This window comes from Lissotriton helveticus, chromosome 4_1, assembly GCF_964261635.1.
Source record: "Lissotriton helveticus chromosome 4_1, aLisHel1.1, whole genome shotgun sequence".
In the NCBI taxonomy this organism is placed as follows: Eukaryota; Metazoa; Chordata; class Amphibia; order Caudata; family Salamandridae; genus Lissotriton; species Lissotriton helveticus.
Window position 1 is genome coordinate 1,600,819,249 of NC_136063.1, and position 19,211 is coordinate 1,600,838,459.

The window sequence follows — 19,211 nt, forward strand, 5'->3', positions numbered from 1 at the left end:
CTAATGACATTTGGAAAGAGGTTCAAAGTTTTACACTTTTTTAAACCCGGTTTTATTTATTTTTTCTCTGCAAATAATCAACTCTATATGGTAGGATAACAGTTTCCAAAGCTAGAACATTCCCTTCCCCCAGGAAAAACACTTACTCCTGACCTTCACAGAAGTCGTGGTTCAAATGGGAAATGTTATAAAAAAAAACCTGTAAGGTTAACCACAAATGGGCTTATTTACAAACCCCTTTCGCCATCAGTGCGCCACTTTTAAAATGGGAAAAAGTGGCATACTTGTGGTGCAAGGGGCTTTTAAATAAGCCCCTTAAAAGCACCTTGCGCCACAAGTACACCACTTTTTCCCATTTTAAAAGTGGCACACCGGCGGCGCAAGGGGCTTGTAAATAAGCCCTAAAGGTTCACCACCTTGTTTAGATTTAGTAGCTGGTTGGGTTTGGAGGGGATTAAGGTAGTAGGTTTAAAACAAACATTGAAAATGTAATAGGTCTCGCCTTTCATTAAGTTAAAGCCATTTGCTTTGCTATACAATACCATCAGCAGAGCAAATGGCTTTAACTTAATCAAAGGTGAGACCTATTGCATTTTCAATGCTTGTTTTTTTGGGGTATCTGGTGCCCTGTCTAAACTCGGTAGTAAGGAATACTCCTGTCAAAGACTACCGTATCGTTTCCCACGTCACCTCTTTCAAACAGTGAAGGAGAATGCATCATAATTTACTTCGGAGAGGTGTGGAGGGGCTAAATTAATGTGCATGCTGCTCCTTACTGTTGATAAACATGATAGATAGAGCCCCTGTTTACCTTCTCTCTCCCTACCGTTAGCACCTTCCCTCCCCCCTCCCTCAGAGCTCTCTTCCTCCGACCGGCACGCGCATTCTATCTCCTAGGCTAGAGCTCCTGTCACAGCCGGTGCTGTGTGACGTGCCGGGCAGGAGCCATAGCAACGGCGGCGGCCGTTCTCCGAGCACTGCTGCCGGTTGCCCACAGCGGCGGCGGGGCCTTCGGTGTGGGGGGCGAGAGTCTGGAGGCTCCGAGGGAAGCAGCCATAAAGCCACCAGGCCCCCGCTCTGGGCACCAGAGGCGACCATGCTGGAGTCCATTCGCGTCACGGGTAAGTACGGGGACTCTCGGCTCTCAGTCGATGCTTACACGGGCAACTGTGCCTCCATCTGTGTGTTGCGCGCACTGCCAGGGTTCGGTGCCGCAGTGCGGTGGGGCTGCCGGCCACCCATGTGCCCCCAACCCCGCTGCCACCCGCAATGTCCTCTATTACCTGCTGCCCTTCAAAGAGTCGAGTGAAGCTGGGCTGCGGCAGAGGCCATTCATTATAGCACGGTTTGTTCGATGTTAAAATGTTTTTTCGATGGGTGAATTTAAATCGTTTTCTGAATCTCACAACTACCCACCCCCCCTTCCGCATCTTACCCCCGCGCCCCCCGCTCCCTTCATTATAATTTTTCGGCGGGAGTCAAATCTAGAGGTTCCTAAACGTGATGGTGTACTTCAGATTTGGAGTGGCCGTGAAAGGGAATGGAAATAGCACATACACTAATTTATTTATTAGGGAGATAAATAGGAAACAATCAGTGTTCATTCACATTTGCCCAATGGCAAAAATCGAAGGTTGGCAGTACGATGAGATTCGTCCTTTTGTTGTCGCAACTAGTAAGAGGCAAAATGGTGTGTCAGAAGAGAGAAGCACCGTTTTGTGTTTTTTCTCTCCACTGTCTTCTTCAGAAGATTCGTTTTTACCCCCAACTTATTATTCTTTTTTTATTCTTGGTAGGATACATACCAAAATATATCAAGTGTTAATTCCAACCTAAACACATTTAGCAACTAAAATTATTTTCTCAAAACTGAACTTTTTTCAAAACTTAACAACAGTCGAAACTTGACCGTAATCTGTTTGCTTGAGAAGAATCCTCTCTTATGGCAGTGGATAGGCCTTAAAAAGTAGGGTGTACTCCAGAGCCATATGAGCGGGGGATGTTTCTACCATGTTGCTGCATGCTACTATTGCATTATATTGACATAGAAGCAGTACTTAATTTGTAAAAAATTGAGTGCTGGTGCCAAAAACTCGGCTCAGAATCTCATGGTCGGTGCTATTAAATCTCAGTGCGCCTAATACCAAGGCTGCATAGTTCTGTATCCACTTCAGGCCTCTTTAATTAAGTACCAGACTCTCTCTGCCCCTTTATTTCACTCTTGCCGGACCATGCTTTCTCCCTTTGTGACTTATTTTTGTCTTTCTCTCCCCACTCCTTTTCTGAGTGTTTTTCTTTCTCTTGCACTAAGTTTATGTCTGACGAGGAAAAATAAGTGCATGGGCGTCGATTTACCAAAATGCCAAGGGTAGTGGAAGTGACATCAAGCGCCCTTTGACCTTATCGATATCACAGGAATTTACATCATATGACCTTTGACCCTAAATCTTCTCAGGAAGTGGTCACATCATTATAAACCTGATGACATCACAGTAATTCAAATTGCTGAAGTTCCATAATAACTGTAACACTTAATTTGTTAAAAAAACAAAACTTAAGAGCCATGGCCCTCTTTAGGAGGCCACTTCACCTTGCACCACCTATTGCCTCTGCCAGCTCTGTCAGTCCCAGCACAACTATTAACTTTTGTATACACATGCGCGTTAGTTTCCTCTTTCTTTCCCCCTGCGCTCGTGTATTTACTATTCTGTGTTGTTGTTTGAAGTAGACACAAGTGCATTATCCTGCGCTCGTGTCTGGTTTAAATAATGACTGGATATTATGTTCGCGTGTCGAAATCGCGTCTTTTGATTATGGGTGGGGGATATATATGTGGGGGTTGTGTAACGGTTCTGGCATTCGTTGCTGGGATATTTTGCCACTGACTTGTAGAAAATAAACGTGGAGTATTTTACCTGTATTTGGCTTTCTTCCTTTGGATATGTGTATGATGGAGGCACTTTCCCTTCATTAACCATCACACTCCTACATTTCTGACAATACAAAGCCCCCAAAACTATTAGAATGGCTTGGGCGACAGGTGTTAGCCATTAGAATTTGCAAGCTGAGTTGTTTTCTTTTTATTACTACTGTCACCTTGCTTTTCTTCTGTATTGTCCATCAATAATTGACCTGATAATGTCTGTAAGGAAGAATTATTGTTATGTCTTTTCTTTGTTTATCACTTCAATAAAAATGATTTGAAAAAAGAATTAATAAGCAACTGATGTAGCGCGACACTATGTGGCAGACTGTCATAAGTGCCGGTGTTGACAATAAAGTGCACCGAAAACCACCAGCTCAAATTAACCATTGCATGATTCACAACACAGACAGAAGTATATTGTAGATATATTTTATATATATTAAAGTTCCCACATAATATGTCAAGGAAACATTTACCTGATTTGTAGTAAGCGAGCAAAGGGAGTTAGTAAATCTGACATCTTCTAGGGGGGACACGGTATTCGGGGAGGGGTTTCTCCTCCCTTGGGAACATTTTCAAACACATGGGCTCTAATAGTGTATTTTAAGTAATAAATATCATATGGATGTGCTAAAATGCCATAGGCTCTGAAAAGACACATTAAATATTTACATCCTTTCATGGTGTGCCAAGCTAATGAAACTTGTCAGCCCCATGCCTTGACCACATTATTTCTTTAAATATCCTATGGGTTTCCTCATATGTAAAAAATTACCTCCTTTGTTTGGGCCGGATTTTTGTCATGGGTGCCCCTTTTGCCTAAACATTATATATTATATATTATCCCACTCTGCCACCCCAGTTCAGACATGGCCATATGCAAATCAGTCTGACCCTGTGTCTCATGGGAACAGTCCAGCCCGAACTGCCAAGCCATGCCTTCCCTGGACTGGAAACAAGCATCCGAGGACCGGTTTCAGGCATTTCAGCCGTCTTCAGCCCGGCTTGCTTGAATCCAGTGGCAAAGTGAGCAAGGGACTCACGTCTGAGCATACCCTGCCAACTCATGACAAACAAAGTTCTGGACTGTGCGGACTGTTCCCATGAGGCACAGGGTCAGACTGATTTGCATATGGCCATGTCTGAACTGGGGTGGCAGAGTGGGCTAAAGAACGGTGATGGATTAAACCCAGATCTGTTGACAAGGTGTGAATGTTTGATTGGTTCAGATGCTCCATCCATCACCACCCCCTTTTGTACCACTTATGTATTCCTGGCACTGATTTTCTCACCTCTGAGGCCAGGGGTCGCAAAGGTAGTACCAGGGGGCGCAAAAGGAAAGCCTGGGGTGGCAGCATCAACCCCTGGTGACCCCTAAATGACGTCCATGAATAAGTGTTGATCCCTAAAAATTAATGCTGGCGGGCCCCACTGGCTCAAATTAGGAACTGAATGAAAGGTAGCTGATTGTAAATAGGTTGGTAAGGGATGTTGAGCTATGCTCTGCTTCCTGAACTACAGACCGTGACTGGATTTCACATATGGGATACTATCGGAATATTGAAGCTAGTAGATACATGTGGCTCCGCTCAGATGCTGTGAAGACATTCACAGTCCTCTGTGTGTGAGGAATTGTCTTTCTGAATGCCATATCCTCACCTTCTTGCAGGTTAGCATGCTGTATCAAAATACTGCATTGTATGTACGAAAGTAAAGAATGACTCTCAGTTAGAATACAGGATCTTATTTGCACCGATATCTGTGCGATATAGAATCCTGTAGAACAATTCTGAAGGTACGTTATATGCACTGAAAGACAGGTGGAAAGCAGACATTGGACTGCTGGATGATGTTGACTAGTATGCAGCGTGCATGTACCTGTAAGAGGTGTCCTAGAATTCAGGATTCAGACTGATTCAATGTAAAAATCTATGCTGAATGTCTATACCAGGCAATCAGTGATTAAGATGAGTGCTACTAACTACTCATACCTGAAATGGTGTGGACAACTGAGATCTTTCCTACATATAAAATGTGGCTGCCCTGCTATCCAGTCTTTTTGGAAGAGGGCATTGAATTGTATATGAACAATCACATAAATTAATGCTATGGGTGTCTTGTATGGCTAAACTGTTCCTAAATATGCAAAGGTCTTTTATAATGTAGAAGGCCTGGTGCTGGCTAAATGCCCCATAACCCACTTATGGGGTGGCTCCATCCCTCCAACCTTTGATAACTGATGTCAGGGCATGGAGTTTTGTATGATGGCAAAGAGGGTGATGAATGTGTTTTCGTTGTAGGACATTTCTTTGGAGGCACCATCTTGAACAAAATGGAAGCTATTTATGTTACTCATTCTTGCTTCCTCCTGCCCATATCCTCTCCTCAAGCTGAGGACATATTAGTTTATTTTCATTGGTTTATTTTGCTCACAGTGAACTTTCGATGGTGCGGATTTAAAATTGCTACTTGTAACTGTAACTTACCTTTCTTTACTGGCTCTATTAACTTAAAGAAAGTCTTGTTGGTGTTTCATATATTTTTTGACCATCTCCAGATGACATTAGCATAGAGGAATGCTGAATAATTATTCATAACATGAGTTAGTGCTTAGGTGCTAAGGCAATATGACATTTATTTTCCTTGTGTTCTGATTTGCTGAAGAAATGATACATTTGCTCACTCAACAGTGAATCTGCAGAACTATTGATTTAATATTCAGCAATTGTGTATAAAACTCCTTAATTTTGGTGGTGAGCCACAGATTTCTTTGAACTTTCTGATGCTGCTAGGGATGCTGCCCAACGTGCTAATGATTTTACTGCTCATTGGGACTTAGGCTATTTACTGATTTTGGCATACTCTATATAATTCTGCATCTGAAAGTCTTCATCGCATATTGACTCTGTAGCACTTGAATTGCATTTTTGTGATAAACCCTTTAACGTTTCATTGATCTAGAACTCAGCTATGAGTGGACCCAATTATTTAATGAATCTTGTTTCATGTTTTGGGAGCTGCCTTAATAGAGGGACACATTGCCTCAGAAATTCAGAGACATAGAATTGTATAGTATAATGATGGAATTGGGATCCTATGGTTTGCCTGACATACAGGAGATAGGGCGAATGGCCGGATCTGTGTGGAAAAATCTAATACGCAATACGTTAACTATAAATCAGTTGAATCTAGACCTGTTACAAGTTGGAAAATACAAACATGCGAATTTTGTAATTGACAACATATACTGTACAGATTCAAACATTTCTAAAATTTAGGTTATTTTAAATACCGATTGGGGAGTTTGAAGGGAAATGGAACCAGGCACTTATAGGTATACAAATATGTCGGGTTTGTGGAACTTTTGAGGAAACACTTGATCATTATATGTATCTGCCCTAGTCAGCTGCCCATACGGAGGACATATTTACGCTCCTTGTCTAACAATGCTAAAATAAGCACAACTGCAGAGGTCGTTAGATGCTATTTTGAGCTCAAAGAGGACAGTTCAATAACAAGGATGCTTATAAGGCATTAATTGCTTAGACAGCTTTTATAACAGGAAAGATACAGATGTTATAATGCTAGTGAATGGAAAATGAAAAACTGTATAATCTTGCGAAAAATATGTATCGTATATCGCTGAACTTTAGCACCTAAAAAAACCAAGAACAAAAAACAAATCGGTGGAAGAAATAAGTGCGATAAAAGATGACAATCTATAGACAAAAGAGTGAAGGAATTTGCACATTAGGCATATTAGATCTTTAGCATTTCTTGAAATCATAGATCAAGCCGAAAATGTTTATAATATAGGTGAATGACTAAATAGAATGTGTAACTCTTGTAGGGGAGGAATTATAAATTGCATTTACATCAAGGAAATGCATGTACAGAATCCTCTATGACAAATTGGATGGATACATTTGATCAAAATAGCACATTGCACTTTAACTTGGTAACTGAAATAACTTGATATAAAAATACAGTGATACAGTGGTAAATGGACAGACAATGAATTGAAACCATGGTGTGATCTTATGTAAATATTGTATTACGAAGTGTGTACTGACCTTTATAGTAAGTTTTAATAATTGAAATCATTTCTTTTGTAAACGGTTGTATTTTTTATTTTAATCATATGATTAATACAATAAAGTATTTTACTACTACTGTCTCATGAAATCAAAGCTTAAAACTATCTCCGAACCAGTAAATGTGGGAGATTTTGATTAAGGTCATTTTTGAGTTGTCTAAATTTTGGGTGACCATTGTGCTTCCACAAATGTCTTGAAGAAGCGTTTACTGATGGCTAATCACTTGAAGGGAATATTATAACAATGTTATGTCCGAACATGAACTATTGGTTTTGGATAGAAAGCAAAAATTGTTAAAAAAAACATCTGTTGCATATTTTGTCCTATTGTCAATTTCATGTAGAGTAAATTACATTTACTCCATTCCATTTTGTGCAAGAAGCACAGATTGTGCAAATGATTTTTTTTTGTTTTGCATTAGTAAACAGCTTAGTGTTTGTAGGCCCCACTGAGATGAATGGGTGCAGAGTACAGAGGAGAGAGTCTTTCAGTCCTTTCAATCTGAAAGATGCCAGCATCACTGATTCTATGAGTCTTCCCTCATGAGTTGCCTTTTGTGATCCTTGGCCCAGGTGATCATAAACTCAGATTTTTCTGCCAATTGTGCATTGATAATGCTCAGAACGTACTGGATCCCTTCGCTACCTTGAGATTTGGCAGTTGTAACAGCCAGTTCACCGAGGATTTGGGAATAGATACAGGACAAGTAGCTAAGCCTTTAAAATAGGAATGCTAATGGGTAGCAGCTTACTTGAGGGAGCTGTTGTCATTATTCCTTCTCATCAGGCTGTGAATTAAGTTGTGAGTTTATGTATTCTTTTTCTAAATCGCATCTGTATTTTGAAATGCAGGACAATGTAGCTCTGTTGAATTTTAAAAAAATGTGTGTGGGGGCTCGAGCCCCCCCACATGCCCGGGGACCAATACCTCCCAGGGGCACCAAATATTTAAATATGGGGGTCCGTTATGGACCCCTGGCCCCGGGGAACACCACCTCCACATGGCTTTAGAAAAGAAGGGAGGGGGCCGTGGGTCCCCCCTCCTGGAGCCTTTGATGGTCCTGGGGACTGCCACCCCCAGGCCGGCTCCTGCAATGTCCCGGGCTGCCCACCCCCAGGACATTGCTGTTTGCTATGGCAGGGTGGGAGCACGTATCCCGCCCTGCCATAGCAAACCCTGCTTTGCATCATTGAAGCAAGAGCAGGAAAACCTGCTCTTGCTTCAATGAAGCAAAGCAGGATTGCTTTTGAGCAAGGGGAGCTGCATGTTAGCCGGCAGGACTGTGGGGGCATTGGGGCTCCCCCCACGGTAACCAACGGAAAGGGCCGGCCCCGGGGGATGGGGTCCCCGTGGCCAGAAATGGCCAAGGAGAGGGGGGGCCACGCGGCCCTCCTCCCCACAAATATATATTAAAAAAGAAATAAAAAGCCAGGCCAGGCCCCAGGGCATGGGGTCCCTGGGACCAATAGTGGCCTAGGGACCCCATCCACCTACCGTTAAAAAAAAAAAAAAATGATCAGGCCCGGGGGATTGGGCCCCTGGGGCCAAAAGTGGCCAAGAGAAGGGGGGCTATGCAGCCCCACTCCCATAATATAAGACATAAAAAAAAGCAGAGAGAAACCGGCAACTCGCCTGGACGCCCCACCCCCTCCCTGCAGCACTCTGAAAACACACCCCTTGACACGTTCTAAGCTGGGGATAAATTCCCCTTGAATACTGATGGTCTCTGGGGGCCAACTAGCCCACCAGGTACCTTCAGTAAGTGCCACAGAGCTGTGTTGCAGAGAGGTGGTCTGAGGCCACGCCCCTTTTTACACCTCTGCAATGCAGCTCTGTGGCGCTTACTGGAGGTACCTGGTGGGCTAGTTGGCCCCCAGGGACCCTCAGAATTTAAGGGGACTTAATCCCCAACCTACAAACCCCCTGGCGCATTGTACCTTGGGGGGATTAAGTCCCCTTCAATCCTGAGGGTCCCTGGGGCCCAACTAGCCCACCAGGTACCTCCAGTAAGCGCCACAGAGCTGTGTTGCAGAGAGGTGTAAAAAGGGGCGTGGCCTCAGACCACCTCTCTGCAACACAGCTCTGTGGCACTTACTGAAGGTACCTGGTGGGCTAGTTGGCCCCCAGAGACCATCAGTATTCAAGGGGAATTTATCCCCAGCTTAGAACGTGTCAAGGGGTGTGTTTTCAGAGTGCTGCAGGGAGGGGGTGGGGCGTCCAGGCGAGTTGCCGGTTTCTCTCTGCTTTTTTTTATGTCTTATATTATGGGAGTGGGTCCTCGGAACACCTTTTCAATGCAGCTCTGTGGTGCTTACTGGAGGTACCTGGTGGGCTAGTTGGCCCCCGGGACCCTCAGGATTCAAGGGGTCTTAATAGGGACGCTATAGTTAGAAATGAGCATTTAAAAAACCTTAGAAATTCATTGAAAAAAACATAGGTTTCAGGGATGTTATAGTTAGAAATAGCATTTAAAAACCTTAGAAATTTACTGAAAAAAAACACAGGTTTCAGGGACGTTATAGTTAGTTGGATATTTCACTCGTACAAAACCAGAGCAATTCGGCCGTTATAGGTAGTAGAGATAACTATAACTCGAGCCCCCGCAATGCACTGCTGATGACGTCACATATTACATCACTCATGACATGGTCAGTGACATCACTGATGACATCACTCATGACATCTCAAATGACATCACTCATGACATCACTGATTACATCATCTATGTGATAATCTGATGCACCTTCTCACACCTTGATAAAGCCTTTTATACATCCACTCTAAAATACAGACTACCAATATCGAAACCAGAGACAGACCAATAGCAGTTAGTACATACCCGCTCAGTAATTCCTAGGAATGAATGAATGAAAAATGTATTTATTGCACAGTTACTTAAAACCATTTGCAATATAATGAAAAGCTTTAAAATCAGAACATTAAAAATAATTCACATGAGTAGTTTCTAGGTCTACACACACACACATCCACTCATTCACCCATACAGTAACTCATACATGCAGTCACTCATCAATACAGTACTATCATATGCACACATATACCTATACATACACTCACACACCACCACTCATCCATAGACTTACTCACACACCTATTCAGTCATGCAAAGAATCCATCACACCCATTTACTCAACTATACAGTTATACACAGACCACCTCACTTATTTATACAAAGACTAACACATACTTACTCTCTTATAGAATCACTGATACAAGCACACACTCATCCATACAGCCACTACTGTGTGGAGAAGCGTGGCTCAGTGGTTAGAGGCGGCAGACCCGGAAGCTGAGATCAGCCGTGGACCAGGGTTCGATTCCCCGCCTCGGCCGGTCTCGGGCTCAAAAATTCCACGGACTCGACAATTCTCGCTCCGGTGCCTACTCGACTCACGGGGTCACACTCTGCGACTCTGGGCAATAGCTTGCTTAATCTCCACTACGGCCCCTCGCGGCAGGATGCCTGACTTTCACCTTGTGAATACCCTGCCGGGGTATCTCACAGGGGAATACCAGGACGGGTTCCCTAAGCAAGCGCCTTGAGACCCCTGGGTGATTTGTGCGCTATATAAATCGAAATACATTTACATTTACAATCACATTTACATTTACATTTACTCACTCTCACGTATAGTCATTTATAGACTCCAACACTCACATATACTGCCTTTCTCATATGTAGTTACTCACACATATACCACTGAGACATCCATTCACTCCCCAACACACCCATACACACACTCACCCACCCATACAGCCCTTCACAGATGCACTCTTCAACCCATACACCCAGTGAATCACCCACTCACACATCCTATGCACAGAGTCACCCACCCCCCAGCCACAGACACTCAGCCACCCATACAGATACTCATACAACCAATCAATAAACCATATAGACAGTCATGTAGCTATTCACCAACCAATGCAGCCACGTATACACCAACTGACAGACTGATAAAGACATTGCTAGAAATTCTAGTGTTTAGAATTCATCTACATGCACAACTGCATCCTGTGAGAATTGTTAAAATGGACATATTTAGAACATTCTTTAATGGACACCTTATGCACATGTTCATGTACCTTCCACCATTCTCCTTCCCACGGTTTGCGACCAATGTCTAGATCACATTACATTTTCAACTCTTCTAGGGGGGGATTTTGTGAATGTGAGCATTGCTCTATGAATCCTAATAATCAGGTGTCTTTTGTTCCCTATTGTGTACATGAGTTGGAAGAGCTTGTGTGTTTGTGACTCCCTAGCTGAGTTACCCCATAGACCATTGTTGACGAAATTTGTGTCTCAGCACCCCATATATTAGAAACTGTCCACCCGGAGTCCATCATGTTTGCATATCCCCTTTCTGTTGTCCAGCTATAGACAAATGCCGTGTTCGGGCTATTCGAGATTAACTGTACCTACCTTCTGCTGTTTAGTACTGTTATAATGGTTGTACCCAGTGGGAATGTGAAGATACTAGGTTCAGTCTAGGACACCTGTTCGAGCCAAGTAGGTATAAGTATGATACAAAGTCACAAGACCTCATGCTAGAATTAATATGAACAAAACAGATGCTATTTCACATTAATATTTTATTTTTAGAAATATAAAAACAGCTTGTGTGTGACTGTCAAACCATGTGTGATTGCCCAAATCATTTCGAGCTTGTTCTATCTTAATCAAAACAAGTACTTTCAACAGAGATGCCTGTTCATATATTATGGGTGTTATTACTTGGGAAAATTTTTATTTCCAGTGCATTACACAAGTGAACATCAGGACAGGATGAACTAAAGAGACCTGTCTAGTTTTAACACACAGTTTTTTTAACTGAAAACGAAGGTTCATCAGTTGAGGAAAACATATGTAACGGATGTAATTTTGTAACTTGTAACTCGCTGATCCGCATCTAAAGCGCTCTGATACCTCCGGGTCTAGCCAGCGCTATATAAAACTCTGCAAATAAATAAATAAAACTCAACTGGAAAGGTGCTCTAGTATACTGCCCTCTGGGACCACTACTTGATTCCGTCACCCAGCTCATGAACCTGATCTCCCCTTATGTCATCTCATCTAAAAACACAAATTACTTCTTGGAGATCTGAATATTCACACCGATAGCCCAAGTGATCCTGACGCTTCCTCCTTCCTGACTGAGCTAGCCACACTCGATCTGACCAAAATCAATAATGTAGCAGGGCACACCCTAGATCTAGTCCTTTCAAACTCGCCCAATATTCTCTGCGGTACAACTTCCCTCTTATCTGGTCAGACCACTCTAAAATAGAATTCTGGATTACAGGACTTAAAGAGCATAACGTCCCCAAAAGACGCACCACCTGGAAGAACGGACAGTGGCACAATTTGACCCCCACTCTCTTCCAAGACACGTTTGTTCCTCCACAGTATACCAACTCGAACAGTGTAGAAACACGACTCGCAGCATTTCAGGCAAACACGGAGACCACATTAGACATGCTGATTCCCCTGAAAACACACGGCGCGGTCTCAAAACGTCCACAGACACCTTGGTACACCACCAATCTTCGGATTGAAAAAAGCCAGTGCACGAAACTAGAAAGACAATGGCGGGGCACACATGATCATCAAGATAGAGAAAGGTTTAAATCTGCCTTAACCAAATACCATAGCAACCTAAAAACAGCAAGAAAAATACACATCTCAAACCTCCTTGATCTGGCGGACTACTGTTCCAAAACACTATTTCAGGTCCTCAACACATTCCTCAACCCCAAAGCATGCAGTACGAAAGAGGCGCCATCTCAGACACTATGTGATGATAACATTGCAAGATACCTCACCTCTAAAATAGACAATAAACATAATAAGATCATGGCAGCCAATGGCACCGGATTAAACGACAATCCCAAAATCCCCTCTACCATGCCTAACATGCACAAATTAGAGGAAATTCCACAGATCTCCATTGAGGAAACTGCTGCCCTACTAAAAACTACTAAATTCGGCTCATCGTTGGACCTGCTCCCAGCTAAGATCTCCGCCATGCTCGCCAATCAGCTCGCTGCCCCCATTAGGTGCATCTTAAATAGTTCCTTAAAGGAAGGTAGACTCCCTGAGGAATGGAAAGCAGCTCAGATCTTGCCCATCAGGAAAAATGCCAAACTCCCCCTAGATGACGTTACCAACTACTGCCCCATCTCACTACTCCCGTTACTAAGCAAACTACTAGAGAAACATATAAATAAACACCTGACCAGCTTCATAGAATCCTCTGGTGACAGTTACAGATAACATCCGGATGCTTGAAGACAGGGGCCAGGCTGTAATTCTCATACTGCTTGACCTGTCTGCAGCATTCAATACCATCTCCCACCAGATTCTGCTAGGTAGGCTCAGAGACATAGGTATCGAGGGGATTGCACAAAAATGGATGACGAACTTCTTAGTAGAGAGAACGCAAACTATTAACCTCTGCCCTTTCAGATCTCAAATCACCAAGGTCACCAAGGGGGTACCCCAGGGCTCATGTTTGAGCCCCACTCTATTCAACATTTATGTTACACCACTTGCAAATCTAATAAGAAACTCAGGGTTCATAGTAATCTCCTACGCCGATGACACACAACTGCTCCTCTGTTTTGACAAGAATAACACCAGCACTCAGGCTACCTTTTCAGAGGGAATGAAAACCATCAATGACTGGATGAGTAACAGCTTCCTTCAATTGAATGCTGGGAAAACAGAAATCATTTTATTCAGAGAAGCAGTATCAAGGTGGTCTCCCAACTGATGGCCAGAAGAACTGGGTCCAGCCCCGTCTCCCAAACTAGTAGTAAAGAACCTAGGGGTCCAAATTGATCAGAAACTAAACTTAGAGGAGCATGCCAACTCCGCCGCCAAGGCCTGTTTCTATACACTAAGTCTACTTCGTAGAGTGTTCCCTCTACTTCCACTGTCCACCCGGAAAACTCTGATTCCAGCATTGGTCACAAGTCGTCTGGACTACTGCAACGATCTGTTAATTTTAGCCAAGAAAACTTTGCTAAACAGACTGCCAGTAGTCCAGAACACAGTAGCTCGATTGGTGACCAGTGTCTCTCCCAGAACAGCATCACTTCCCCTACTCCGTAAATTGCACTGGCTCCCCATTCGGAAACGGATCAAATTCAAGATCTGCTGTATAGTCTATAAAGCCCTTAACAACTTGGGACCTTAACACATTGCAGATAAATTGTTCCGATACAACCCATCCAGAACTCTGCGCTCGGGGTCCAAAGAGCTACTTCTAATGCCTTGTATAAAAATAAACACGGCTAGGAGGAGCTTCCTTCTCGCATGTAGCCCCATCCCTTTGGAACCAGCTGCCCATTCACCTCTGCCTTACCACCAACTACACATCCTTCAGAAGACAGTTAAAAACCGCACTGTTCTGATCACCTGATACTGTTGCCCAAGGCCGCCACAGCGCCGAGATACCCCGGTTGGGGTGATTAATGCGCTCTATAAATGTCATAAATAAAAATAAATACATTTACACAGTTTACTCACTAACCCATGCATTCAGAAAGATACGCTTAACCAGTCACTTATACAATCAGTCACGCACCTACTAAATCATCCATTCAGACACTTGTACACCCACTCATTCTTCAATACACCTTGGCATATATATATATCACCTACTGGCGGTCGCCAGTAGGTAGTTATAGTTAGGACCTAGTTTCCATAGGAAATCCGCAACATTCTATTGGGAATAACTTTGGCGTTGATGGACGGAATTGGCTCAATTTCTCCAAGAAAATGGCCAGCTCCGCTCCGCTCCTTCTCTGAAAGTTTGGGGGGGATTTGTCAAGCGGGGGCCGGGATAAAAGGGGGTCCCAAAACGTGTTTTCCCCATGTTAATTTCCATAGGGCGGTTGGATTCGCTTTTAGCCCGAACGGCTGAATGGATTTCCACCAAACTTGGCAAAATTGTAGGGACTGGTAGCCCGATGTGCCTTTGCTATGTCTCAAGATATGTGCTCCAGTGGATTTTGAGTATTTAGGTTAAAAAAAATATATATATCTATAAGCGCGCCCCGGTACGCGCACCGGGGCGCGTACCAGCGCGATACGCGAGCGGAAAGCTGATTGGCTCTCGGGTGTCGGGTACCGGGGAGCGTACCCTGGAGAAAAAAGAATGACAGTTTTTTAAAAATGTAGCTTTTTTTATAAATTGGAGGTAGTTCTAAAAAGAACTGTTTTTTTAATTCTTTTTGTTGTTTTATATTCTTTTTATTGTTTTTTTGAACATTTTTAACTTTTTTTGGCTTTTATGAACAATTTTATATATTTTTTTAATTTTTATGGGGACAAACAAAAAACGGGGAATTGTAAACAGCTCAACTGGAGCAAAAAAAATCAGGAAAAAATGAAGGTTTCTTTCTGCAGATGTGGTTGTCTCCAGCACGGTTGATTAGTTATATACTTTTCTCTCCATATGAAATTGTAGTTCCGCAAAACATACAAATTATTTTAAAATCCCCAAACTGGGGTTGAATATTTGGGACCATCTCCCTTGTCTCTGGACCCGATGGAGTGGGTTGTTTGCTTTTGTGGTGCTGGGAGAAGATTGGGGAGGGTTTCTGGTCAGTTCTCTGACCTCTGCCGCAAAATAGTTGTTTGGGTGCCGGCGTTGCATGTGGCGCATAATTGTATGATTCCCAAATCAATATTTTTTTGCAGGGTTCCCCCTGGAAAGTACAGTGCCACAGATCAGACATGTCACTTTTGCCACATTCACTTTCTTTTGTCCCCTTGGGATTTTAAAAAAATCCCACACAAAGTGCTCCTTCGGTTTATAGGGGGTATTATCTTCTGGCAGGAACCGCCTCTCCTCCTCTTCATCATCCTCCTCTTCTTCTTCTTCACCACCACTGTGGTGTTGTGGTGGTGGTGGTGGTGGTGGTGTAAGTGCTCCTGCTGCTGCTGCTACTGTAGCCATTACTACAAACAGGTCTTCCTCAGTCAAAGTACAAAGTAAGAATGAGGAAAAAAGGTGGGGGCTTTCCTCATTTGGAAAAAAAAACTGTTCTGAACCAATGAAAAGTGTTATTTTCAGGTCACATGACCCGACGCGCTTACGCTACGCGCCCTGGGGCACGCCCCGGGGCGCGTAGCATAAGCGCGTCGGGGCGCGCCGGGGGCGCGTAGCATAGCGCGATCGTATGCGCTCGGGCGCTTCCGGGTGCGCTTACGCCGTGCGTCATAAGACGCATCACGTGGCTACGCGATACGTCACGATGATGTTTTCGTTCGCGGCAATAGCGCTAACGGGACGCTCACCGGTACGCGCACCTGGAGCGCCCCAAAACAAAAAAAAAACATGAACAATATACATAAAAAAATAGTATTACATAAATATACAATATAGGATTCATTATAAAAAATATTATATTTCATAGCTATAGAATTTTTCTATTAAAAAACCTTTGAAATTCACTGAAAAAAACATAGGTTTGAGGCCCTATATATAGTTAGGAATTAGCATTTACAAAACCTATGAAATTCACTGAAAAAACCATAGGTTTCACACCAGTTATAGTTAGGAATTAGCATTTAAAAATGTCACTGACCATGTCATGAGTGATGTAATATGTGACGTCATCAGCAGTGCATTGCATGCGCAAGTTATAGTGAATCCAACTAACTATAACGTGGGAATTTCAATGGTTTTATGCGAGTAAAATTTCCAGCTAACTATAACTGGTGTCAAACCCATGGTTTTTTCAGTGAATTTAATATATATATATTCACTGAAAAAACCATAGGTTTCACACCAGTTATAGTTAGGAATTAGCATTTAAAAAACCTATTAAATTCACTGAACTGTTTTAACGTAATGCTTGTATATCCCGCCATTTTGGTAGTTTTAATATATAAAGCATTACATGAATAGATCTATTATGTAATTTGGGATTATAATGAGTGAGACCAGGTAACTAAGAGTATCTATAGAAATGTGGATTGCATGATAGGAGGTCTATACACGTATAGTGGAGGCAAGTGATTCGATAAATATGTGAACTACAAAATCGGCTTATTAAAACTACCAAAATGGCGGGGATATACAAGCATTACGTTAAAACAGGAGTATTTGTTTGGCTGTATTGAATAAACTTACATACTAGCAAATCCATATACTAAAGGTATGATAAGAAAATCAGCCCTTAGGATGGCGGGGCATGTATTCCCATAAATTCGGGAAGGGTAGTTCACACATAAGTTAGAAACCATAAGGTAAATAGCGGTGTAGGGAATCTAAAAACTACAAATATGGCGGACACCAGTTACGGAAAATACAATTGGGTGCACGTAATTGGTAATTATCTAATTAGTTCAGGTGAGAGCAAACTATAAAAAGCAGGATTTCCTTCACACATCCCAGTAGCTGACGGAACCGCGAGAGGACGTGTCTACGTAATGAAGGCGCCTGTTTAGGTAAGAGGCTGTATAACCCATTGGGTTTTCACCAGTAGCTTAACTGTGGTCACATTCTAGACCCAGATAACTGGAGTTTTGTTGTATCAATTAAGACTCAGCCAACAAAGCTTTTAGATCTCGTTAAGGATAGAGGTTAAATACTGTAGCTACCAATAATGTCTTGGTCCCCACTTTTAAATATGCAAAGTCGAGTGGGAATGTTAACATCACTGCCTTAATATAAGTAGGACTTTTTGGAAGGCGCTATAACCGTGGCACGTTTGATTGATGAAGACCCAGTAATGGTCCCCGCTTTTTTCCCACCACTAGGTGGACCCCCTGCATAACACAAAGTTGAGCTGGCCAGGACAAGAGGGAAATAAAGAAAGAATCCCTGGGCATTTTCTAAGTATTATGATTATGAAGTTGAAACTGTCATAGCCCACAGCAACAGGAAGGTCCCGAAGTAAGTAGAAGGAAGACTAATGAAAATAAACCTTTTTTCTACAATCTAGAATAGTTGGGTGACCAACACTGTTATTCTGTTTTTTAAATCCCTCAGATTAACAGAGGCGACGCCAGAATTATAAACCGGCACTCATTACACAATAGTATAAACGAAAATACTAAGTCCATGTGAGCAACAAATGACATAACTGTGGCACTCATTGGGAAGTAAGTGAAACCGATTAAAAATTATTTTCACAAACGGAAGCTCCTTTGGTAAATCTATGGAAATTATTAGTGACAATTCATCCGTTCACTCTAAACAGGTTCTGTGAATGAACTAAATGAATCAGAACCCACAAAAAGGACTTGGAAAGTCAAATTGATGGTCCAGTATTATGAGAAAGCAATCATGAATATATAGTAAGTTTAATATATCAGTCAATTCAAAAGGATGTGATACAAGCAGATAGACACATGACATGTTAGGATAGATACATTTTAATATAATTTTTTTAATATTATATATTAAATAACGAAGACTAATTGCATGTATTCTCCTTTTTAGAAAGAATTTACCTGGTTTTTATCAAAGTTCAGTCCTGAGGAAGGTGTTTATCTGATTTAAACTAAAAAGCACCAAAACGCGTCGACACAAGGACTTCATCTGAATTTTTACTTTGTTTGAAATTGTATCAATTTGTATGTTGTACGTTAAATTTATGTAACATTTGCTGACAAAGATTGATAGATCAACTTAGAACTGTATAGAACAGGAATATCTTTGTTTAAAGCAATTGACTGCATATTGTCTTCGAATTGTTTTTATATTGTTCTTTATTTTGTGAATTGATATTTTAATTTGCTTTTCTAAACAATACATTTGTGAGATATAAGGAACCCTTTAAAGTTTCTTTATCATTTTATATTTTCTACATGTCATGTGAAAATTGTTTGAGTTTATCTGCTTTGCCAAATGGCCTAGACCTAACTGAAGAACACAGAAAGGAAACCCCCCATTTTTTCTGATCACGTATACCCAGTCCTTTCTGGTTTATCTGGGAAACTCTCTTCTTTTGAAATCAATATTGAGGTTACTCATAGTTACTGCCTCAGATGCTGAAGACGCTGTTTTATGCTTAGTGTCAAACCATTTTTTAAATTTCAATCTACATGAAAAATAAAATAAATAAATCCTGATTTGGGCAAAATTAAAATTCATGGGAGGACAAAAAGACAAACCTAGTCCAAGGAGTTTGGTTTCTTCTGCCGT

At 42.1% G+C, this 19,211-nt stretch overlaps 1 protein-coding gene across 1 annotated transcript in view; it reads left to right on the forward strand.

Moving 5' to 3' along the window:
* Positions 1 to 901: 901 nt before the first annotated feature.
* MATCAP2 (microtubule associated tyrosine carboxypeptidase 2) overlaps positions 902 to 19,211 on the forward strand; it is a 334,412-nt gene continuing 316,102 nt past the window's right edge. The window contains exon 1 of the mRNA XM_078688222.1: positions 902 to 1,121. Coding sequence (XP_078544348.1) covers positions 1,097 to 1,121 — 25 coding nt within the window. The 5' untranslated portion in view covers positions 902 to 1,096. The remainder of the gene's footprint in view (positions 1,122 to 19,211) is intronic.